At 45.8% G+C, this 23,979-nt stretch overlaps 8 protein-coding genes across 8 annotated transcripts, besides 5 other annotated features; 4 read left to right on the plus strand and 4 right to left on the minus strand.

Moving 5' to 3' along the window:
- Nucleotides 1-72: 72 nt before the first annotated feature.
- Nucleotides 73-303: a repeat region.
- A 1-nt stretch (nt 304) lies between these two features.
- Nucleotides 305-452: a microsatellite.
- Nucleotides 453-459: 7 nt separating this feature from the next.
- Nucleotides 460-534: a repeat region.
- Nucleotides 535-2,245: 1,711 nt separating this feature from the next.
- FPSE_08072 (uncharacterized protein) lies at nt 2,246-3,058 on the plus strand (the record flags this gene model as incomplete). Its single annotated transcript, XM_009261190.1, has 1 exon — nt 2,246-3,058. One exon carries the CDS (start codon nt 2,246-2,248, stop codon nt 3,056-3,058), a length of 813 nt encoding a protein of 270 aa, XP_009259465.1.
- A 519-nt stretch (nt 3,059-3,577) lies between these two features.
- Nucleotides 3,578-7,414, minus strand: FPSE_08073 (uncharacterized protein; the record flags this gene model as incomplete). The annotated part of the gene is made up of 5 exons (XM_009261191.1): nt 3,578-5,542; nt 5,607-5,749; nt 6,040-6,762; nt 6,815-7,210; nt 7,264-7,414. 5 exons carry the CDS (start codon nt 7,412-7,414, stop codon nt 3,578-3,580), a joined length of 3,378 nt encoding a protein of 1,125 aa, XP_009259466.1.
- Nucleotides 7,415-8,020: 606 nt separating this feature from the next.
- On the plus strand, nt 8,021-9,092 carry FPSE_08074 (uncharacterized protein; the record flags this gene model as incomplete). Its single annotated transcript, XM_009261192.1, has 5 exons — nt 8,021-8,263; nt 8,320-8,398; nt 8,453-8,646; nt 8,697-8,754; nt 8,812-9,092. 5 exons carry the CDS (start codon nt 8,021-8,023, stop codon nt 9,090-9,092), a joined length of 855 nt encoding a protein of 284 aa, XP_009259467.1.
- Nucleotides 9,093-9,609: 517 nt separating this feature from the next.
- FPSE_08075 (uncharacterized protein) lies at nt 9,610-12,051 on the minus strand (the record flags this gene model as incomplete). The annotated part of the gene is made up of 2 exons (XM_009261193.1): nt 9,610-10,005; nt 11,608-12,051. The coding sequence occupies 2 exons, from the start codon at nt 12,049-12,051 to the stop codon at nt 9,610-9,612; spliced, it is 840 nt and encodes a 279-aa protein (XP_009259468.1).
- Nucleotides 12,052-12,470: 419 nt separating this feature from the next.
- Nucleotides 12,471-12,515: a repeat region.
- A 79-nt stretch (nt 12,516-12,594) lies between these two features.
- Nucleotides 12,595-12,645: a microsatellite.
- Nucleotides 12,646-12,759: 114 nt separating this feature from the next.
- Nucleotides 12,760-16,264, minus strand: FPSE_08076 (uncharacterized protein; the record flags this gene model as incomplete). The annotated part of the gene is made up of 2 exons (XM_009261194.1): nt 12,760-13,869; nt 13,928-16,264. 2 exons carry the CDS (start codon nt 16,262-16,264, stop codon nt 12,760-12,762), a joined length of 3,447 nt encoding a protein of 1,148 aa, XP_009259469.1.
- A 3,276-nt stretch (nt 16,265-19,540) lies between these two features.
- FPSE_08077 (uncharacterized protein) lies at nt 19,541-20,581 on the plus strand (the record flags this gene model as incomplete). The annotated part of the gene is made up of 2 exons (XM_009261195.1): nt 19,541-19,911; nt 19,963-20,581. 2 exons carry the CDS (start codon nt 19,541-19,543, stop codon nt 20,579-20,581), a joined length of 990 nt encoding a protein of 329 aa, XP_009259470.1.
- Nucleotides 20,582-20,772: 191 nt separating this feature from the next.
- Nucleotides 20,773-22,163, minus strand: FPSE_08078 (uncharacterized protein; the record flags this gene model as incomplete). The annotated part of the gene is made up of 3 exons (XM_009261196.1): nt 20,773-21,531; nt 21,801-21,849; nt 21,910-22,163. The coding sequence occupies 3 exons, from the start codon at nt 22,161-22,163 to the stop codon at nt 20,773-20,775; spliced, it is 1,062 nt and encodes a 353-aa protein (XP_009259471.1).
- Nucleotides 22,164-23,011: 848 nt separating this feature from the next.
- FPSE_08079 (uncharacterized protein) lies at nt 23,012-23,367 on the plus strand (the record flags this gene model as incomplete). The annotated part of the gene is made up of 2 exons (XM_009261197.1): nt 23,012-23,058; nt 23,115-23,367. The coding sequence occupies 2 exons, from the start codon at nt 23,012-23,014 to the stop codon at nt 23,365-23,367; spliced, it is 300 nt and encodes a 99-aa protein (XP_009259472.1).
- Between the last annotated feature and the right edge of the window lie 612 nt (nt 23,368-23,979).

The raw sequence follows: 23,979 nt of genomic DNA on the forward strand, positions 1-23,979 counted from the left end.
GAATTAACTAATTAGATAGTTAGATATAAGGTTAAGGGATTTATATTATATTTGCTTATCTATTATACTTACTTATTAAATATATTAAGTATATTTAAAAGGTTTAAAAATTTTTAAATTAATATTTTTATATTATTTTAAAAACTTATTTAATTAATAGTAATTAACTTTAAAGTCTATTAATTTAAGGTATATAATTATATTAATAAGCTTATATAACTTAACTTTTATTAAAGTTTAATTATAATTTTCTTTATATTTAATAAATAAAGTAATTTCTTTTTCTTACTTAAGAAATAATAACTATTAATTTTAATATATTATATTATATATATTAATACCTTTTAACTTATTAAAAAAAGTAAATAGTAAAATCTTATATTCTTTTATATATTAATATATTAAGATATTATTTTATATTTAATTTTAAATTTTTATAATAATATTATATTCTTTAGGTTTAAAAGTATTTATATTAAAAATCTAGATTTTTTTTAATAATAATTAATAGTATTTTTAAAAGAATAATTATAAGGGGGTTAAGAAATTACTATTATAAAAAGTATATAGAAAGGGGGTATATGCGGAAAGTGGGTATATGACTCTAAACCTGGGCCTTGAACCTGTAGCCGACTTTGAACGCTATGCGATTTCTGGAACTCTCCAACAATAAAGCACAGAATCCCATGAAAAGCCGCAATTCAGACATGTATCAGTCTTTTCATTCCTATCATTTGACGCGACCTTATCCTTATCGATGGTTTTCTCCTATCGCTACCGTCGCGTTTTCTCTTCTAAACGTGGCATCTCAGGGGTATATACAATACACCCAGTCGACTACTAATCCAAATGAAACCTTATCTCAACGCGACTGGCTCACAAATTGGCCTTCCTTCTTGGTTGGAACCCAAATAACCTGCGAGAGCTCTCTGTTCGCCCTTCAAAGCCAAGTTTACACAAACAAGACTGCACTCCCATTTCGAGTGCAAAGGGTCTGGAAAGCTGACAGAAATGGCCAAACAACTGAAATGGGAATGTTGGAATATTTAAACCAACCTCTTCAGCAATGTAACATCACGCGAATTCATACTGATCTCGACATCAGAACTACTCGCTCTCCAATCCAGATATCAATGATGCCTGTCGGAGGGGCAGTGACTGGTGAGGCAAGCTGCTCCTTCGAAACGAACCAAGGTCGAACATATCTAGATTTCCTGGTTATTTATGACTCTGTGGCATCTTCTCAGAACAGCATGCGTTACTTCGTGGACAGTAACCAAACACACCAAGCCAATTTATACTGGGCAAACTCTATGATGCGCTTTTATTGGGCCGATCTTATGTGGAAATTTGCCATCGCCAATAAGAACCAGGATAATCGCTGGTTCAATGGCAATGTGCAGTTCTGACGAAAAGAGCCAGAACAAGGTCGGAACACGGTTTCCGAGGATGAGGTTATGGATAAAGATGGTGACTTCTTCGGAATCACGTGTTTTTTCAGTCGCAACGTTAACTACTTTCTTAACGAACTTAACCAAGGCTGTATAGGCAAATTGTAAAGATAGCTTTCTTAAGTCCCGATTAATAAGGCTAGGCGCTAGAGCCTCGAACTACATTTCTATATGACACTGGGACGTGGGTAACAGAAGAATAGGCTATTCTTACCGCTGAAATATTAGTCGTTAATCAACGGAGGAATAATGCCCCCGATCTCCTTGACAGCGTGGCATTACAGATGGAGCAGTTTTCCTCGCTTATTAGGCCGGAGTTTACTCTGTACGGACGGTCCGATTATACAATCGTATCATGTTAGGGGTTATTGATATAGGCTTTGTGAAGGGCTTAAACGAAACCTTACAGTGATATTCTGTCTAAAAGCGGAAGGTCGATTATTATAATTGCCAGGCGGCCTGTCTCTATAGCTTGGTATGAGGCGTTCAATCGATATGACAGTTTAAATGACAATTGAATACTACATCATCAGTGAATTAGAAGTCCATGGATTGAAGGATACCTCAGGGTTGAACCAACGTGTGGAGTTGCGACCATGGGTTTTCAACGATGTATCCAATGCTTCCCCCATAATACCCATGTGAACCTGAAACTGGCCCTCAATGGTTTCAGGTATCATATCCTTCAATATTGGGGGATAAAAGGGTTCCTCTTGCCGATATTCCTAGGTTTTGGAAGTTCATAATAACATCTCTTTCTTGACGTTTGATTACCAAACAACATACTAGCCATCATGTACCATCTCGATCTTGAACCATTTGCTGCTAGTGGCCACTGCGCAGTGGCTATCTGTCTCGGGGAGACTCCCCTTGATGACCCAAGCAATATCTACGATCTTATCATGTCCCTTCAGCAAAGGTTTAGCGACATCGTCTTCCTCATTTGTGACGAAATTCACAAGTATGAGATGATGATACCGCGAAACATGACCATTACCAGAGCTCAACGACTGGCCATCAAGAAGGGAGATAACATGGATGCGATTCTGAACAACGTGTTTGAGCACCTCAGGCAGGCTGACCAGCTGTTGGCCAATCTGACTATTTTGCGATGGTCTCAGATCGAAGATCAGGATTACCAGAAGGTTCATGACATCATGTACCAATACAGGAACCAGTTCGAGCAGGAACTTCGCACAAGCTCTGGGTTCTACATCAAGCGTCGCCTGGCTGTCGCCACATTGACTGAGGAACGACTTGAGAACTTCACGAAATACACCCTCGCTGAGCTTCCTGTCCAGCTCTTGGGATTTAATCACAACAATCGCCAGTACACCACCATATTTCATCCCGTCTACCCTCGGAAGAATGCTGATGGATCCGCGGGCGACGCCAACTCTGCGTATGTCTCGCCGATCGAGACGGTAGTGAATGCCTACCGTAACAATACAGGTGTCGTGGGTGACATCTCCCGCTCGGTGCCGCATATGGAGGCTGGGAAGGTGACACGAGTATTCTTCGACAGACCTGTTAGAAAAGAAGTGGAGGAAAAGTCTTATATTCGCAGTGTAGACACGCCCTTAACAAAGTCAACAGCTGTTTCTTAAAATAGTAGCTAAATCTAGAAAAGGGGTTCTTTAGACTGCAGTACTTATTTTATTATATAGATTATAGCTGTAAAATATTATATGTAATATAATAACGTATGAACTTTCGATGACGTTTAATATCTTCTAAGGGCAGAGGGGTTTGTAAACTTTGCTCATGAGGAAACTCAGGGATGACCCTTCGTATCATGTTTCTCATTTTAATAGGAATCTCTTGGAAGCCAATGGGTCATAATGAGTCTTGAGGTAATCCTTTATAGCACAGGTTGATTACACTAAAGACAGAGTTGAACTATTGTGATATAGACTGATCCTGCTCTTAATGACCGAATAGTTCTATCTCTACATGGCACTGGTATTTGGATAAGAGAGCAGTTACTCCCCAAGGTTGAGGTGCGTATCTGTTAGTTAAAACTTACTTAAGGTAGCTAAATTATCATGTCTATTAGACTTTTGGCAGCGAATCCTTCTGGCATATTGACTGCATCGGGGCTATGATACTCAAGAGGAATACTGAGATCATAGAGGCATCTCTAAACCAGTATGGGTTAAAATCTTGAACCACTGGTTCGTCGACGTATCCGATCGTGCCTTATCATATTCTAGCCATATGGTCTTAACCAGCCGCAGAAAGCTGTCACTCGCCTTGTACGGCAAAGCGTGTCGAATCATGCTGAGCCTTGACCAGACGAGACGTCTTGCGTTGGCAATCTTGAGGATCGACTGCGGAATTAACATGGCCACGGTATCTGAGATCTTTGGCAGATATTGTGCTTGCGTAGGCTCAAGTGAATTCCAGTCCATTGGTGAAGCGAAGAGATAAGACTGATCAGAATTGATTTCGCCTGACATGCCTGGACAGTGAAAGTCGAAGTATTTATCGAACCTAAGACCCGCGGCCGCAGAAACATATAACATAGGATGAATGAACTTGGAACCCGATTCAACTGGAATCCCCTCGAGTGCACCCACCAGCTGTAGAGCCAAGTCAGCGAGTGATTTTGATCGGGGCTCTCCATCCGCTGCGCCACCAATACTAGTCGCCTTATCGCACCCACCGCTTGTGTTGACGACGAGATCATCAAAGGTCAGGTACAGCTGTAGCAGGCCAGCCTTCCGATATACCTCGGCTGTCTGTAGCAGATGGGTGACGGGGGTGTTGTTATCCAACGTGTCGACATAAAAGCCTTGTACCTCCTCCAATAGCACCATGGTGTCGAAATCCATACTCAATAGCTCTTTCTCCAGCTCGTGTGCGACCGCTATATCGCAAAGGGCTTTACTTGTCATGTCAAGAGTAAGAGCTGCCTTATCCTGATTCCTTTCGCACGCGCTTCGACAGAGAGCCAAGACCTGGCCGAAAGTCTCAATGACCTCATTCGAGATGCCACACCAAGAGTTTGGAAGTGTCCCTAGTGGCTTGAGATTTGAATTCATTGATGGATTGCCATATGATATATCATCAACGTCGTCGGCTTCTAGTAGCATAGCCCGGCGAAGTCTGCCGTGGTATTTTTGCCGTCTTTTCTCGAGATTTGAGGGTTTTGATCCAGGTCCCACTACTGTAAGAAGCATTTCCCAGTAGGCCAAAGCTTGACGAAAATAAGCATGGAGCAGAGCATCCGCCGCCGAGATTCCAACACTCCAGATTGAGAGCAATTCTCTAGCTGATTCTAGCCAAGGATAGTCCGAGTTCGGAGTAACCCAATGCGATGACGTTCCCATTGCCAATACAGCAAAGACTAGATCAGCTGTGACCTGAGCCACTCTTAAACTTCGTACTCGAGAGATTCCCTGGGCAATAGCGAGAGTAGCTTGTTCTCTCAGTGTCGGTAAGATTTCACTCAGGTGGGGCAGAGTGTGTACGAGACACGCAGCCGACATGGCTTGCATTGTGTAGAAGACGGCCTCGGATGTACCCCATGAGTTCCGAGCCAAAGATCGGTTATTGTTTACCTCGGAATCGAACGTGGACCGTACTGGACAGATGTGTTGGAACCAGTATTCAATTAGTGTTGTTGATAAGTGAACAGGCCTATGTACGATACTAGGATTGGACATTGACGTCAGGCCATGCTGTGAGACTCGAGGTCTTTCCAATATGTTGAAGGAGTTCCATAGAGGCTCATCAATATGCTCTTCCCTTAAATCAAGATCTGTGACCTGGAAAGTTGGTGGAGCTTCGGTTAGCCAGGCAAAGTCGCAGTCGTGACCCATTGAAATCGATTCATCTTGCAAAGCATCCAACACATTTTGGAGACCCGTCGACTCAGCTTGGGTATTGCATTCCCACACTTGAGTTACTTGACCAATATGTGGTGCATCTTGCGTCCAGTCATCTGGTCTAGAGATGGTCTCTTGGGGTATCAAAGTCTCGGTCCGCTGGTGCTTGTGTGCCCATCGTAGTTGTCGTTGATACCCAGGACACGGAAATTTTAATTTGACACAGTTCTCACAACTGGGTCGTCTCTCATCGCATTTGATCTATCAGAGTTGAACATGTGAGCAGACTTTGCTTGGTATACTTATGGTAGATGCGGTCACTTACTCGTCTGGCTTTGCATTTGGAGCATCCATTTCTTGACTTGGCTGCCCCTTTCCGTGTGTGCTTGATCTTGGGTGCGTTATCAGCGTCCATGACGTGTCGGTCGTGAAGAGTCGTGGGGAAGCGGAGTCGCTTGCTGATGAGAACTGTTACGTTGTGTGATACCCCCGTAGTTTAGCCGGACTTTGGTCTTTCTAGCTAGGTGTGGCTGAAGGCGCACCTCAAGTCCATCAACATCATTTCGGCCACCGTGGTTTAGCAAGATAACAGTGGCTTATGATATCACGTAGGTGATATGAAAATGAGAGAGGCATCATGTCCCAAATATTTGAATTGTCCTTTATCAAATCTTATCTATCTAAGTATAAGAACGTCAACCCTTCTGGTGGGCGGTTCATCATCTAGCCAAATCTAGCTTTCAACACACGCAGCCTACTAAAGTACGAATCCTTGTCAACATAAGTACCCCTCAACCATCGCGGCTTTCCAACATCAGCCATGTCGAAGGCTCTTCTTGAGTGCAAAATCCTCGTGTTGTCAAACAGGACACAGTCACCCGACTTCATCTTTCGTTCGAACAGATACTCTGACCTCTGTAGCAACGCGTTGAACTTGGAGGCAGCTTGGTGCCATTTCTCCACTTTGTCGTTCAGTGCCAATAGAGGAGATTGATCAGATTGTTTCTTAACAATTGGGTCTTGATGATTCGAAAAGGGTGCGAGAAATGGAGGGCCCCAGTTGATCTTTAGCGTATGGTCAACAAGCACGGCGTCGCTCCACCCAGAGCCTCCATTCTGGAGGCTGAGATCGTGGTAGTCTTTGGCGTAATCTTGAACACGAGTATACAGCTTATCGCCAATCCTGAGCGGTCGAAGGTCAATGACTGGTTTCGTCGTGCGGTACACATTGTCATTAGGATGGTTGTAATGATAATTAACCGGGATTGTCGCAAGGGTTTCGAATGCCTCTGAGTCTGAGCGAAATAAATCGACCGCCGACTTATAGGCATCGGCAAAGACGCTGGCTCCTCCCTTAGATGCAGACTGAACGCAGTGGAGGAGCTGAACATGTGGAGGGTTTTGGAAGTATAGCAAATCGGTATGGAAACCCAGATCGGCGGACGTGTATGCGGCGTTATTGGCTTGGGGGACTGTTCGCACTGCAATAATATCAGCTTTGTTTCGTCTGTTGACGGTTGGCTTTCCACATACCATCCCATGTGCGGCCATAAAAGGTGTCCTGGACAGGACCAATGCGTTCAGCGATCGTGGCCAGTGACTCTACCTTGCCAGGGACATTCGTAACGAATGCCAGACCACCAGTTCGTAGCTGGTGAATGAGCTTGTAGACTTCTCTATCATCCTTCAGATAATCTTCGTAATCGAAGTCTTTCAAGTTGGGTAGAGGCTCCTTAGCCCACAGAATTTGCGGATCGTTGGTGTCTCTGCCGAACCCAGGAAGAGAGCCCGACTTGTTGATCTCTCGTAGAGCCGCCAAGCTGAGCTTTGTTGTGTGTGCCTTGCTAAAACCTGGAGTGTCGTTCTCCCACTTAATGTTTACCGACTCGGAGGTAGGGTCGATCTCGACAGAACGAGCTTTGATGTTGGCTGGGATATCGGCTACCGAGAAGAGACGTTGATTGGTCGATGTGTGTACGCACAGCGGGCATTGGCAAGAGTCACGCAAGAGAAGAGGGGAGAACTCGTGACTCCTCCCGTCGACTGAGATTGGGATTCTCGATGGCTTCCTGCTTTGGATGCCGGAATAGAAGCGGCGCGAGGTAGACAGCAGCCGTTGGAGTGGGACTGCATCTCGACCACACTGCATCATTCGCGCATGGAAAAGCCTAGTTATGGTACGCATCTCAAGCTTTACACAAGGGGTTTGAAGAAATAATTGTAACACAATCGACATCTGTCAACAGAACCGCGCTCTATTAGTATTAGATAAGTATCCCCAATCCAGAATACCATCCCTGTGGAGATTGGACATATTGATCTTGACCCGATTTGTTAGGCTTTTGCGAAGTTACGAACACTTTAGTCAACTTGAAGATGTGCGTGATATTATCGCTTCGTATTAACCTTCCCTTTCCTACAATCGATGCCGTCTTTTTCGCCATGAGCTATAACGAACTTGGTGAGGAAACACGGAACACCTCATGCCAACGTGGACACACTTCTCGTTGGCTACCTTGAACCCCACTGGGGCGTAGTAATCGTATTTTACTTCCGTAAACGGTAAAGCGCATTAAGGCAATCGACGATCGCATAGATGTAGTTGTCTAGGTAAGTATGATATAAACACGTTACCATGTAGCCCAGGGCATCTTGACTTTTAGCAATTATTTGACATTGTTTTTCTTTACAGAACTACAAGAACACCTGATTTAGTAGCATTGCCCCCAGAGCTATACCATGACCCAGTCAGCACCAGTTCAAGAGCAAGCGCAGAAAGTCGAAAAGACCCCCTTGCAATTAATTTCGCAGGGGACCTGCCTCCCTGGAATACCCAAACATCCCACATTCGCTGCGCAAAGACAATGGCAGTTGGAGAAGATGGCACTGGCCTTTCGTGTATTTGCACGATTGGGTTATACGGATGGCATGGCTGGCCATATCTCCGTGCGAGATCCTGAAAATCCACACACTTTCTGGACAGTAAGTGGTAGCACTTGGTGCATGGCGTACAGGAGAAATGTGCTGATGAATTATAGAACCCTCTGGCAGTGCATTTCGCTATGTTGAAAGCTAGCGATATGATTCTTGTCAACTATGACGGTGTTCCCATCGGAGGTAAGATGACAACCCCATGCCTTTTGACGTGTTATGTTTAACGTCTCGCGCCAGGAAACATGAGTCGACCAGCAAATGCTGCAGGTTTCCTTATCCACAGCGCAGTCCACAAGGCTCGACCAGATGTTGTCGCCGCATGCCATACCCACAGCGTACATGGTATGGCATGGAGTGTCTTTGGTCGACCTATAGAGATGATCACACAAGACGCTGCATACCTTTATGGTGATGCTCAGGCTGTATACCATGTTTGTATTTGATTCCATTTGAATATCTATTTGCCTCTAATCATGTCTAGGACTTTGGAGGCGTTGTTGTCAGCCAGGAAGAAGGTGATAAGATTGGCGCTGCCTTGGGTAGGTCTAGAGGGTTTGCATTCCTTCACCATGATTGCTAATAACATCGTCATGTAGGACCCAAGGGCAAGGCTATGATTCTTCAGAATCATGGTCTTCTCACGGTTGGTACGACAGTCGACGAGGCCTGTTTTCTCATGACTCTCATGGAGCGGGCTAGTCAATGCCAGTTACTTACGGAGGCTGCAGCGGCTAATGGTATCCCAAAGGTCCTCATCTCCGAAGCGAGTGCAAAGTATACGTTTGAGAATTCAAGCGACCCTGAGACATTGTACTGGGAGGGTCAGCCTGATTTAGAGTATGAAGAATACATATGCAAAGGAGAGCATAAGCTATAACAAACGATCGATTACTCGACAGCCGGGCCTCAACCGACCGAGTCTCTATCCACACAAACAACATCAGTAGAGCCTTCATCAACATCTACAGAGTCTACTGTAGTTACTACTCAAGACTCGCCCTACAGTAGTACCTCTACCACCGAAGCTTCGACGGAGGATGTATTCCCACTTACTGTGACAGTTGGGATTGGAATCCTACATTCAGGTTTGTATCTTTATAGAGGTGGGGCAATTGCGAACACATCCTACAACTGTGATCGGAAGTTGATCTGGTAATCGAGAATCATAGTGGTTGATTACGACGGAGTATGGGTACTAGGATTAAAGAACGATATCGTAAAATTCACTACAATCTTAGCAACATGAGGAGGTTCGGGATACTATTGTATTATTAATATGGAACCTGACGATGTAATGTGTGCTGCGATGTTTCTGACAATCGTTTTCAGTTTCCTAACATCACTACATCTCATTTTGAAGCAATCCAAGAGAAGCCGGCAAACGGGATTCCTGCTCAACCCTGACCCGGAAACGTCTTCTCCACTCCCGTGACTCCCGAGAACCAGGAGACCCGGTCCTTAGTAAAATGTTCCTCAACCGGCTTGAGTTTCGTTTCGTGCAGCGAAAAGTCGTCAACAGTGCCAATGCGCAAGATGCTGGTGCCGGGGAAACGGTCACCAACCCGGTACATGAGGGTGCCGCAATTACTGCAGAAGTAGTTGGTCATCGCTTGTCCGGAGCCAATTGTCTCAATCTGTTTGTATGTCTTGAGCAAATCCTTCCCACGTACGTGCTCGAGGACTGAGTCTTCAACGACGAAGTTGCTGGCGAACATGGAAGCTGTGATCTTGCGACAGTCTACACAGTTACAGACGAATGTGTTGACAAGTCCCTCGCCTTTGTTTATCGGCTGTTTGACGATGATAGATGTGTCAGCTCAGCTTAGTTGCAAGCAAACTCGATCGAGTCAGCATATCAAACTTACAAAGGAGAGCTGTATTTGCCCACAGTAGCAGGTGGCCGTAGCCCGGTCCTCGGTAGACCAGCCGTCCCTCGCTTGGCCGGCATGTGGAATGTATTGGTTTGACATATCACTTGTGCTTACAGTTGTATGTGATGTTTCTGGATTAAAACTATTCCTTTCGATGTCTTCGTATCAATGAGATCAGGGCAATATATAAATGATAATGGATTATGTATAATCTCAATATTGAAGAACAGAAATGAAGCAACAGGAGGAATCATTAGTAGCTATTAAGAGGGCTGTCTAGAGTAAGTGTCATTCGTCATCTCAATCTTCATAACGTTACGCATAACCTTAGTAAGCTACACGTCCAAGGTTTTGTATATGTGTGTGGCTTCCAAAAGTGGTATAGACAAGCTACTGGGTGTCAGAAAAGTTGACCTCCTAAGTCTTAGATCACAAAAATAAATAGCCTAAAGAGCATAGTCTAAGTAGCATAAGCTGACCTACTTATTTCGTCTCTTATGCTTCCAGCGGCCAATTTTTCTGATACCCCGAGGACAAGATAATGACGTTTACAGATTCCAGTTACTGTGAACTTTGCTAATGTTATGGTTTATCAGCAGTGTCTATTTAGTTGAAATTATCTGACTGCTAATCAGCTTAAGCGCTTACATCACTGTCTAACATGAATGATTTCACGAGACCACTTGGGATACGAGATCATCCAGTGTCGTCGTTATCTCTTGCACAGGGATGAGACGTTCGCTGAGGTTCTATGCAACAGTCCTGCAAACATTCTGATCGAAGATGCTATCAAGCCGCAATAACATAGAATGGTAAGTGTAAAGCTTCTTATTAATTTAGCATAGCAAAAGATATCGAACCCGATTTGTGTCCCAATACAACTCTGTTACCACATACGGCGACTGCAGTTGCCATATATTCATCAGGAAGCCAAAGTGCGTCCTGCATACTCCGTTTAATCCACTTCTCAGTAACAAAAAAGGTATTTAGATCAGCCAATGAAGAAGAAGAAAATGAATCATGGAAATGATCGATGCCAACCACTCCCCTGTCAGTCTCAATGTATCGACCGCAAGAGGAAAACGAAAGACTTCGAATGACAGTTTGTAGGTTTATGGAGCCTTTTGGGGACTGCGTCTTTACGTCCCAGAGTCGAACGACATCCCCCATCAGGCAAGCCAACGTCTTGTTGTCTGGTGATAAAGCGACGAGAAACGCGAGGGGTCCGCATTCGACTATGGCACAAGATTCGCCATGTTTGTTCCATAATCTGATCGTCGAGTCTTTTGAACAAGACACCAGCAACGACCCATCTAGGGAAAATGTAGCCGAGGTCACAGCATCTAAATGTCCCTTGAGTGGAGGAATCAACAAGCTGCCGGATAGATCCCAAACAGAAATTGTAGGGCTTGTCGAGAATGTGAAAAAGGAAAGGCCGTCTGGCGAGAAATATATACTTTTAAATGCGCCTAGCTGACCGCTGATGTTGACGACCAGATGACCAGTTGAGACATCCCATACCTGAGCATTTCCGTCGGTAGAGCATGTGCTAAGCAACTGACTGCTCGGTGAGAATACTGCAGACAAAATGTGAAGGCCAACACCTCCAAACGTGCACGACTTCACTCCAGTGGCGTGTCTCCACAATATGAGAGTACCATCGACGGATAGTGAAGCGAGTAAGTAGCCATCTGGAGAAAACATCAAATCATTGATACCACTACTATGGCCTTCGAGCTTCCACTTCTCCTCCCAGTCCGACCATATCTTGACTGTTGAATTTTGGGACCCAGAGGCGAGCCATCGTTTATCGGGAGACAAGACCACGCGAGTTATTTCCATGGAATGGCCCTTGGGAGCCCCGAGATCGTGGTTTCTGTCACACGCAGAAGGTTGACCCATTCGTTGAGTTGCCAGTGTGGCTGAGTGAACGTCCTCATCAAATTCATCCAGCTTCCCAGCCATCTCCCAGCTACGGACGTCCCATAGCCGGCAATGGGTGTTCTTTATTGTGTGATAGCGCCTAGCTTCTAAGCTTCTGACCGATTTCCCCTCTATTAATGCCAGTAATATCACGACTTCTCCGTCTTCTTCAGCCTCTTATCCTTAAGCTGCTGCTATAGGTTAAGCATAGCCTATAGCTATTCTAGGTCCCTCTAGCTATAGACCCTCTTATAGCTAGGGTTATTATTATTAATAGCTACTTTTAGCTAGGCTACCTTCTTTAAAGCTAGCTTTTTCTTACTATTATAGTAGGTAGATAAGGCTATTAAAAAGGCTATATAGCTAAAATGGTTAATTTTAGCGAATAGCTTATTAAATAGCCTATTAAGAGAGCCTTTAATATAATTAAAAGAGATACTATCCTTAAGGGTATTATACTCTTAAATGTTAATATTATTAAAAGATAATATAATTTATTAAAAAAAGACTAATATAGCCCTTTTATAATAAAGGCAGTTAATTACTTATTAGATCTCTAGTATAAAATATATCTTTAAAGGTAGCTATTATTTTATAGTTATTATTTATTATATTATATAGTTTTATAATATATTAATATAAGTAAAAGGAAAGAGGGAAAAAAGCTAAATTAAAGTAATGCATTTTATGCCCCTTCTGAACCTTATAGTAGGGTAAAGGTTATGTGTAAGGGCATTAGAGTCATGATGCTTAAAAAAGTGTAATTGAAGATGGAAACCCTATTAACAGGTCCCATAGCCGGACCTCGTCATCAAAAGAGCTCGACGCAAGTATGGTGCAATCCGGTGAGAAAACAACAGAGTTAATGCCACTGGTGTGGTCGAGAAGAATGCTCAGGCAAGCACCAGAAGTCGCGTCCCAGACTCTGACCGTCTTGTCTTCGGAGCCAGAGGCAATGCGATGCCCAACATGAGCGAAAGCAACTGCCATGACTTTCTTGGTGTGCCCCTTAAAGATAATGGAAGCCTCTGTCACGCAATTCCACAACCTAACCATCATATCGTCTGATCCGGAGACTATATGACTACCACTAGGAGAGTAGCGGACGGAGTTGATGGGGCCTGAATGACCATCTAGCATTCTGGGCATCTCATCGGACGACTTGAATGGATGCCAAACCCTTAAAACACCATCCACAGAGCCTGTGGCAACCATGGCTCCATTAGGGGAGAAGGTTGCAGAGTTGACACAACTGGACTGATTATCGATCCTTTTGACCTCTTGCCCTGTCGATACGTCCCAGAGAGCCACGGTTTGGTCCATAGAACCAGACGCCAGAAGCGTTCCATCTGGTGAAAAGACGACTGAGTTGACCCAACCGGTGTGAGCCTTGATGGAGTAGTGTAGCGCGCCAGTCTCGATACTCCACACCATGACCGTAAAGTCGTCTGAGCCTCCTGCCAGAGTTTTGCCGTCTGGAGAAATGGCGACGGAGCTCATCTTGTCTGTAGCACCACCTTCAAATTTCCGGAGCCTGGACTTGGTCGCTACGTCCCAAAACCTAATAGCCTCGAAGTTCGACCCTGAAGCGATTCGCCTGCTATCCGGGGTGAAAGCCAGGTCACTGACGTAGTTGAAGTCATCCCTCGGCTTCGGGATATCTGCCTCGGCAAACCAGACATCCTGAATCCAGGAATCTTGTTGATGACGAAAATGACACCGTAGTTCATTCGTCAATGGAATAAAGGCTAGCGCGGCGCAGTATATCTGCAGGGGGGCGTTTCTCATGATGTTTTGGAAAGTAAACATCAGACGTCTTGCATCCTTGACGAATGGTATTTGGCTCTGGTTACAATCAGGCTGCAAACCTTAGGCGTCAGTAATGTTTGTGAGTTTATGAAGAATAGACTTAACATACCATAAGCAAAGAGTGATAAAGCCTAATGATCGCACCCATTTCCAAGCTCTTCCCCATCAAGTTCATGGCTTCGAGCCAGTTTAGAAAGCAACGCTTGAAAAATTGGTTTATCGCATCTCCATCCGATAAACGGATTCCGCTTTGTCGGTAGTGTTCAACCCAGTAAAGGCACGCATACTGAAGATCGGGAGGTATGTTCTTGTTGATCTGGCTTGCTTCAAGAGGTTCAGTAATGGTGGTGCCAGGCGAATCAAGATGACATATATTCTTGCGTAGCATCTTGGACATCAACGCAATGCATTTATCCCCCATCGCGCGATGAGCTTTCTTCTCATCAACGAAGAAGTTGAGATCAATGCAGCGATCTTTGTTGAGAAGAAAGTCGCGGAACGTAGGATGGTGTAGACGGACCGACCGTGGGTCCTTAGCAGAGGAATGTTTTGGTATGTAAAAGATTGTGTGTAGGTCATTGAGGGTTTCTTTCACATCTCTCAGATTGAGGTCGACAAGTCTAGAGAGCGGTTCCATAGCGAGAGGCGAATACAAGATGGCAATGGCCCCGATTACCTGTCTCAACATCAAGTAAAGCTCGCTTTTCTCGTCGTCAGCAACGCGCATTGCAGACTCTCGAATGACAGTGATATAAATCTGATCAAGCTTCTTCTCCGGTCCATCGCCTGATGAGAAGCCATGAATCAGCATCTTCAGTCTTTTCTCCATGTTCGAAAAACGCGACCCCTTGCAGATAAAACGGCATGCAGTTGCAGCCCATATGAACAGGCCTGAGGCGTTTTCCACTAGTTTCATAATACTTCGACTGTCAGGCCAGCTGTCGTCATCGAACCCTCTCTCCTCGCAAAACCCCTTCAGTCGGTTTTGGAAGTAGACGCCGATGTCTTGGTTGATCACACTGGGTGAGATATCCTCAAGAACAAAGACCTCTCGTTGGTCGCTTGACATTTGGTTGAAGCCGTGGCGGATTGGTGTCTCAGGCCGGCTCGTGATGAGAATTCGCAGATGAAAGTTTTTAAGTGTCTGGGCTGTTACTAGAAACTTTATGATGGCACGGATATCGTTCTCATCGTCGCACTCATCCAATGCATCAATTACTAACAATATCGGATGTTCGGTTGAATCAGTGGGGATCTTGGAAAGCGGATCAATGATAAGATGTTTCCATTGATCTCGCAGAGAACGTTCCATGATGTCTTCACGCGTCGCGATAGCCTCAGATATATGGCGTCTTGGCTCTGACATGCCGGCCGCGAGCTGTCCGGCAAGTGTTGTGACAAGTCGGTTGGCTTTGCTGAGATCACCACCGCCCTTGGAAAAGAAATAACTACCCCCCAGAGCACCAACATCGTAGTAAACCCTGGCAATGGTACGAGCAATGGTCGACTTTCCAGTGCCCGCTATACCGTTGAGCCAAAATATACACCGACTGTCACTGCCTTCGGCCCATGCCCGGATTTGGTTAAGGATTCCCGACCTGGTGTCCTCCAAACAAATCGGCTCATGCTGGTTATGAAGAGAATTGAAGGCTGCGTCTTTTGCCATGGGCAACGTGGAAAGCAAGTCGTTATTGTTTTCTATCTTACGCCGGAGTCGTTCGAAGGCCTTGTCCCCCTCGCCGTAGCGATGGTTCATTAAGACACCAAAGATTCCTAGGAGGCAGTATGCCTTGTCCTCCTTGCGTTTCGTTTGGCGGTTTTCCGTCCAGCGTAGTCGCTCTTCAATGCTGAAGCTTGTTAAGCTGGTTCCGCGTAAAGCGGCGACCGGTATACCGGTAACCTGATGGATGATAGACTCAAGAGAAGACTTGTCTCCCAAACAGATGCCCTCTTTGGTGAAGAATTCCACAGACTGTGGAGCCAGAAGCTCTTGAAGTGTCCACCCTCGTGTGAACCATCTGCTCCTTCTAAACGCCGATTCCCAAAGATGTATTGGTGGTGTTTGATGAGTAATGTCTTCCAAGGACGACGTGTCGAGTGTTATATCCCAGAGGTACACATAGCATCGGTCTGCGTCGCGATACCAGGCGTACATGGATGTGATGGCCTCCTCCAAGACAGCACTGCTATTTTGATCGATACAGCATGTGTCGACCCAAAAGTGATTTAAGCCATCGTGAGCAGCTCTTTCTCCGCAAAACCGAATCTTCTCGCAGCCCTCAGGCTTTGTTTTGGCAAGTCCCTGAGTCAGGTCGCGCAGACTGACCTCACCTTCGTTATCCAACATCCAGGTATGCGAAAGAATAGCATATTTAGGAAGTGATTCTGTTCCCAACTCCCTTTCTAGCCTGTAATCGCCGTTTGGCTCATACTGTATGAGACGCATGTCGATCAGGAAGCTTTGAGAGAGTGGAGCATGATCGGTGGTTGCACAGGACAGGACCGCACAAAATCAACTTTTTAAATGCGTTTTTAATAAGACACAGTGGAAAGAGGATGAACAATGCTGGGAGAAAGGGAAGATATGGAGAAAATTACGTTAATTGACATAGATGGGATCCTTCTAGACACTGAAAACGAAAGGAAGCGATATCTGATAAGGTTGTGCTAGTGACATGCAGCCTGCTGTTTCACAAGCTACCAAGTTGGGCTTCTGATATATCAGCTTTCGACCAGTAGGTACATAGGCAAGCAGGAAGCCATCATTCATCACCCAATTTGCGAGTCCCACCCTTTTCCTCAGTCCGAAATTTCAGGTTTCCGTTCTTGTGTAGCCGGGCCAGTTGCTAGGTTGCACCTGGTCTCACTCCTCCCCCGCTTCTGCTATATCCCACCCAAGGATCAAAATGCCTGGCCAAGGCGATCCGATGATGGCTCTCGTCCGTGCGCCTTTGATGAGAAATAGCGCCAAGAGGCTCACAGTTTCCAGCCACCCTTGGCCATGAGCATCTTGCTGATGACCTGGCTCGTTTGGAGCAACTGCTGATCGCGGTATCTAGGTCCCACAAGCGTGATACCGATAGGCATGCCATTGGGCCCGGCAAATGCAGGAATGTTGATCACCGGCATGTGGAAGCCCTGTTTGGGTCAGTGGAAATTGGAACATGATAGATAGAAGAAAACTCACGGTCCAGAGAGTGTTGAAAGTCGCTTTGCCCATATTTCCGAGACCGAGCGGGGCTTCATCTACTGCACTTGGTGTGATGACAATACTGTAGCCTTTGACTAGGCTACTGATGCTTTCTCTCATCTTGCAGAATGTGACTGTTGCTTCCGTCTTGGCTGCGTGTGTGACATTTGAGGTGTTCTCGACAATTTCACGAATCTCATCTGCCAATTTCGCCTTGTCCAATCGATATTCCCTAAGGAAGGAGGCCTGTGCCTCGCCCAGTGTGATAAATTTCTGGACCCGCTTCAATTCATCTGCATCGTTGACCTCGGCAGGGAACGGGATATCTTCAACACTGATGCCGTTGCTACGGAGGATAGCAATGGTCTTGTTGATTACCGATACAGTACCAGGACCTGCGGCAGACCACATGGGAGTTTTGACGATAGCAACGGAAATTTCATCGAAGGGAATATCCCTCGGGGTGTCATCATCATGCAGAGAAAATACGTCTGCCAGTAATTTGAGATCTTCAATGCTGCGCCCGAAGAAGCCGAAGGTGTCAAAGGTCGGGGCAAAGGCCTTTTGCCCTTCGATCGAAATAGCATTGAAGGTCGGCTTCATAGCGAAAATACCGGTGAACGATGCTGGACGAATGATACTACCGCCGGTTTGTGCCCCAAGACTGAGAGGTACTTGTAGGTCAGCAACAGCGGCGGCAGAACCGCATGATGAGCCACCGGGGGTGCGATTGGGGTCGGGGGGATTGGTTGTTTCTGATCCTGAGTTCATGACGGTGAATTCGGTCGTGATGGTTTTACCTAGAAGTCAGAGTCAGGATGATATCAAAATTGCCTGAAACAGTTACTGACCGAAGATGATTGCCCCAGCGGCTCGTAAGATGGCGACTGCGGATGAGTCGAAACTTGGCTGATGCCCTTGATAGATTGGGGATCCGTATTGTGTCGGCATGTCTAGAGTTCCGTCAGCTTGGAGCCTGCCACAAACTACTAAAAACAAAATACCTTTAGTGTTCATGATGTCCTTGATGCCAATCGGAAGACCGTGAAGAGGCCCTCTCTCCTCAATTGGAAGCCTGTCAAGAGCTCGTGCCTGGCTGAGCACCAAGGCAGGGTCTTTAACAGTATTATTAGCGACTCAATTCCAATTGTGAATCCATCGACCGCACCTAGGTAAGCCCATGCTTTGACTGTAGAATCCCTTTCCTCGATGCGGTCCAAGAGGGATTTGGCGTAGGCTTCAACCGAGATAGTGTTGTTGTTTATTAGCTCCAATGCATGAGTCGCCGTGAGCTTGTACAGGGACGAAATCATTGTTGCTGTCTGTGTGTGTTGCGATGTTAAGGAGCAGAGGTGAGCAACAGCCAAAGCTCCGTGCCAACCTCCTCTCAAGTTGTGAAGGGGAAGAGAAGAAGAGAAGGGTGAGCACGCATTAAATTGTCCGACGAAGCAACAAAAATAACAGGAAATGGAGGAGCCCCCAAGAGGAGATGAATCACTGTAGATAAGTCAGCGCCCAATGTGAGTGCAACATCAGCATGTAGGTCTAGCAGGTATGGTAGTACAAATGTTCCAAAGTCCACTGACTGGATGGACCAATATTGGATGAGGGGCATGCAATGCAATACGGTCCGCTAGGTCTGTCATCCTCGATATCATCTTTGATATCATCTTCAAGTGTAGCAATCTTCTCTTGGGCTTCCTTCTTCTTGCCGCTATAGTGGGCGATTGAAGATATTAAGAAGGCTGTATAGCCAAAATGGTATATCTTGGTGAGTAGGCTGTTGGCTATGCCTTTGAGAGCCTTATTGATGTTGCTGAAGGAGTTACTTTCCGTTAGGTTGTTGCGTTAATGATAGCAGATATTATTAAGAGATATCTTAATACCTCTAAAGAAGATAGGCCTAGCCCTTCCGTAATTAGGGCCGCTGATGGCTTGTTCAAGAGTCTGTGTGCGATCTATCTTTAAAGGTGGTTGTTATTTGTGGTTATTGTTTTGCGGTTATTGTGTGTGGTTTTGTGATATATTGATGCGGGTGGAAGGAAGAGGAAAGAAACCGGATTGAAGTAAATAGCGCATTTTGTGCCCCTTCTGAACCTTATAGTAGGGCAAAGGTCATGTGTGAGGGCATTGGAGTCATGATGCTCAAAAAAAGTGTAATTGAAGATGGAAACCCTATCAACAGGCAATACGGTCTAGTAACTACAACGATCGATGTAGAGACCAGGGGCGCCATGTCATGTGCGCTGAGCTGGCAGGACGCGGTTATCCGAGGTACCTAGTCAACCTCCTCATTTTGGAGGACATGATGGTGCAAGCCTCATTACGTCGTCCCCAAATCTGCTAGCGAGATTCCTTTGTTCATCAGTGATTAAGAAAAGAAAATGGGCTTCGCTCAGCGGCGACAATGAGTCACTCAACTTGAATCAAATTCAACTATAAAGCCCCAACTACTATTCTCAATGACTGCCTCGTTCTCTTCATTCTTCATACTACCATCAATACCTCACAAACTCGACTACACAGTCTACCATGGCTCGAATCTATTCTCTGCAGCAAGTCGCTGACTTCTTGGCGCTCATCGATGTTCCTTCCCAGTATCGTGACCCAAAAGCGCTGGTGCCCAGTCCCGAGTCTTTGAGGATTTTGCACACGTACATGATATCAGCAGTCCCCTATGAGACCCTTGTGCTCCATTATTCACGAGACCGACAAGTTCGACTCGATCCTCAAGATCTATTTGACAAGATTGTGGGTTGCGGTCGCGGCAGAGGTGGTTACTGCCTCGAAAACAACCTTTTGTTCCTTTTCATGCTCCGCGACCTGGGGTTTCAAGTTTATCCCGTCGGCACAAAAAGCCGAAATCGTGTCGATGGCATCCCACAAGGGCATTTCCAAGGCTGGTGAGTTGCAATGACGCCGTCCATTTTAATTGTAGCTAACTATATTAACAGGGGTCACATTGTGCTCATCGTGACATTCTCTGACTCATCTCGATGGGTTTCAGATGTCTGCTTTGGTGGCGACGGTCCAACACAGCCCATGCAGCTCGTGGAAGGGTCCATGATTCGCAACATGGGCACACAGGACGCCCGCTTGATTCGCGATTTCATCCCTGGACAGTCGTCGAGGGCTCCAGAGCTCAAGATGTGGCAGTACCAGTGCCGAAACAGTGAGGACCGGCCATGGACTGCTTTCTACAGCTTCAGCGACAGGGTGGAGTGGCTACCGGCAGACTTTTCTGTAGTCAACTGCTTCACCTCAGCAAGTCCAGACAGCGCTGCTGTGACGTCCGTATGTGTGGTCAAGTTCTTGCGAAGAGATGTCTCCGGGAGCAGCAAGGGAGAAGACATGAACCACCAAGCCCAAGAAATATTTGGAAAGCGAATTTGTTTCAACGCGTTCATCAAAGAGAATCTTGGTTGGAAAACAACAGTAGTGCAGGAGTGCCGGAGTGAGGAGGAAAGGGTAGATGCTCTGAGACATTGGTTTGGAATCACACTGACCGATGAGGAACGATCATCGATGAAGGGGCATGTCACGGAGCTGGGCCAACTTCGCAGCCCGCTGTGATAGTGATATCGAATCGGCGGTATTCATTTCTGTATATTTCCAGACAACATTCATTTTATACAATGCTATTGAACTGACAATTACATGCAATCTAATATCGCGACTGTTAACGATTGATAATTATGTCTAGCTGGGACGCATGTATACAATAATAGTTCAACACTCTCTCTCATATCATTTCAATATGCTTATTACTGACCCATCCCCATATCTGCTGCCTCAAGGGCCTCGTCAACCACCTTGTCAATCTCATAATCGTACATCCACGACTCTGAAGCTTTTGAAATCCTCTTCACACGCTCAGCAATTTCGTCGTCGAGTGTCAAGCTTTTCGCACGAAGCTCGGCCTTGATCTCCGCAAACCTGCTCACAAGGTTATGAAGACGCCGGTAGTGCGGAGATCTCACAGAGTCAAATAGCTCTAAACCAGCTTTGAGCGTCTTTCCGCCGAGCCAGGCCCATTTGATAGCACGGGCCAGCGTGCATGCATCCTCCAAAGCAAATCCAGCACCTGACCCAAAGTTTCCCAAAAGGGCGTGAGATGCATCCCCTATCGTAGCGATATTGTTGCCCGATATAACATGGCTTAAATGATTTCCAGAGAATAGGGCAAACTCCTGCGTATCTCCTCCAGCAGCAAGGCCCAATATCTGCCGCACAGGACGACAAAAGTCATGATATTCTGGAAGAAGGGCGTGGAAATCGAATGTCCGACCCCAGCTTACCGGTTCTGAGTCTTCGTTCTGTTTCCGCATGCGCGCAGTGACTTCAAAATCATCTCCCCCGAGGGGACACGTAAAGACATACAAGCCGCTGACATGCTTCCAGAAGACTGGGGCCCATGGGATTCCTTTAATTTTGGCAATTTTGGCTTTACTGACAATTGTACGGTACACAGATTGTCCGTTGTAATGAAGAGTGTGATTGGGAAAACAGAACTGACGGATGCACTGGGATGAATATCAGCAAGGCATTGCGAATTACATGTTGTGGGTGGATTAGACTGAAGCCTTACGGATCTGATACCATCTGCTGCAACTAATAAATCGACTTGGTCTTCAGTGCCATCTTCAAAGACAATTTGTAATTGGTGATTTGGCATTCGCTTTAAACCTTCGAGGCGTTTCGACAAATGTATGTGGCTCTAATCGACATTCTTCAGTAACGCACTTTGAAGCTTCGTTCGAGCAAGACGGCAGCTTCGCCGTTTTAACGGTACATCATGTTCGTGGCACTTCTCAATCAGCAATTCTCCGGTTCTCCCGTTCCTTCAGGACGCGGAGAAATAATGTCAGTGATATAAACGGATCATAGCTCCGAATGCTTACCGTCTTTGCTCGATCTGTCCTTGTTCAGGCCTAAAGTAGTCCTCAGAACGAATGTTGTCAGCTGCGCCGTTATGCTCGAGCAATCTCCATGTTTGTGGTTGTATCGTAAAGCCACCACCTATCTCGCTGACCAGTGAACTCTTCTCGTATAAATCCCAGTCGACAAAAGGAAGCTTTGCAAATTCTATGGCAGCCCCAAGGCCGCCTGGCCCGCCCCCAATGATGGCGATTTTGAGTCTTGGTTCTTTGCTCATTGTTATCGTGCCAATGGAACTGGAACGTCACCAGTTATAAATTATTTATTTTGGATGGTATCTTGGAGACTAGATGGTGACGGTAATGATAAGTATAAAGGTTATAATGATAATTAAAAAAGGTACAGAAACAAAAGGATCCGAGAAAGAAGTAAAGGCAAGTTTAAGTTTTTAATTCAACTTGTAACTACTGATACTCTTCTATTACATATATCACTCTATTTATATTTTCCATCTTCTTATAGATTCTCGCCAGGGAATCCTGTTCTTCTGGCTACTTGTTGAGCCTCATTCAAGACATTTCGAGGTTGCAAAGTGGACATTGATTAGCAAGTAACAAGAGACGTTTGCTTCCTTTGTCGTGCCTTCAGTCTGGACCAGTAACAATGTAACGTTCTTCAGAGCCTATATGGGATCAGTTTGCGTGCATGTTGAAACACACATGCCCACCGCTTCGCCCAGCAAAAGTGTATACGACACGGGGCATGGTTCTTGTCCTTCGCTTTACCTCATACCATTGGTGGGCTCGCCGTTGTCATACCGTGGCTGGAGTCACCTGGCAATGTGATCAGTCCACCTCGCCGTCTGTCTTGTACTCCCCAAATCCATTGCCGTAGTCATGGTGCTCCGATTATGCCAATGCCGGCATGTTACATCGCCTTTCCGATGCAAATACCTTGATTTTTGAACTGTAGATATATACACCCACACCAGCGTTATTTCATCTCTGTGCAGGAGGAAAGAGAAAACAAGACTAAAAGCTGCTGCAATAAACTCCCTCGGGTACCTTTCGAACATTCCATTCTCTGTTCCACTGACCCTAGATGCCCAAGTTGTCACCACCAAACATGGAAGAGAAAACGACCTTTCTGGCAGTTGTTGACCGTTGCGATAAGTAAGCGGTCCAAATGTTTGGATTTCGATATTTATTTGCTAATGAAATAGTAATAGCTTCCCAAGAAATGATTTCCAAGGTCAAGCAGCTTATGCAGCTGCCGTCTCTCAACTTTGGCGATTTTTACTTCCTGGAGATGATCGCGCATTCGGGATTCTTGTGTCCTCAACGGTTGCTCAAATGCCATGGACTTCTGAATTCGAACTCGACTATGCTGCACAAACCGTTCGCATGATACCCGACAGTAGCGTAGACATTGCTCCATCCAGTGCTCGTGCTTTTGAGAGACTCTTGAAAGCAGCCCAGTAACTTGGATTGTTTAGAAACCTTTCAAAGTGGCCAGGATAGAAGTTTCCAGTTCTGGGAGCACCATTTCTGTTTGCTGTTGACCGAGCCATGGCGCCGCCATACTTTGGGATTGTTTCAACCGGAGTTCAGCTGACTATTGTTCAGCGCACAGACCAGGCATCGATGGGTCGCATCTGGATAGCACGACGTAGTCTCAACAAGATGACCTACGCGGGGATGCTAGACAATGCCGTTGGAGGAGATATTCAACATGGCGGGACGCCGTTCCAATCGTTGATACGCGAAGCGAAAGAGGAGTTAGGCATTGACTCAAGCGCGGCAGTCTCCGGTGGAACCGTCTTTTGGTTCAACACGTCTACGACATGGAAGTCGGCTCGGATGTGACACTACATGCTGCTGAAGAGGGAATCGAGTGGCTGCGACTGATGAGTGTTGACGAAGTGAAAGCTGCCCTACTTCGGTACGAATTTAAGCCCAGTTGTGCGTGTGTCATGCTAGACTTTCTTGTTCGACATGGTGCCGTCAATGCAGAAAACGAACCAGGCTTTGCTGAGCTTGTTCCAAGATTGCATCGCCAGCTATTACTGCCAACGGATTACCCTCATACAGTTG

The sequence above is a fragment of the Fusarium pseudograminearum genome, chromosome 2 (assembly GCF_000303195.2).
Source record: "Fusarium pseudograminearum CS3096 chromosome 2, whole genome shotgun sequence".
In the NCBI taxonomy this organism is placed as follows: Eukaryota; Fungi; Ascomycota; class Sordariomycetes; order Hypocreales; family Nectriaceae; genus Fusarium; species Fusarium pseudograminearum.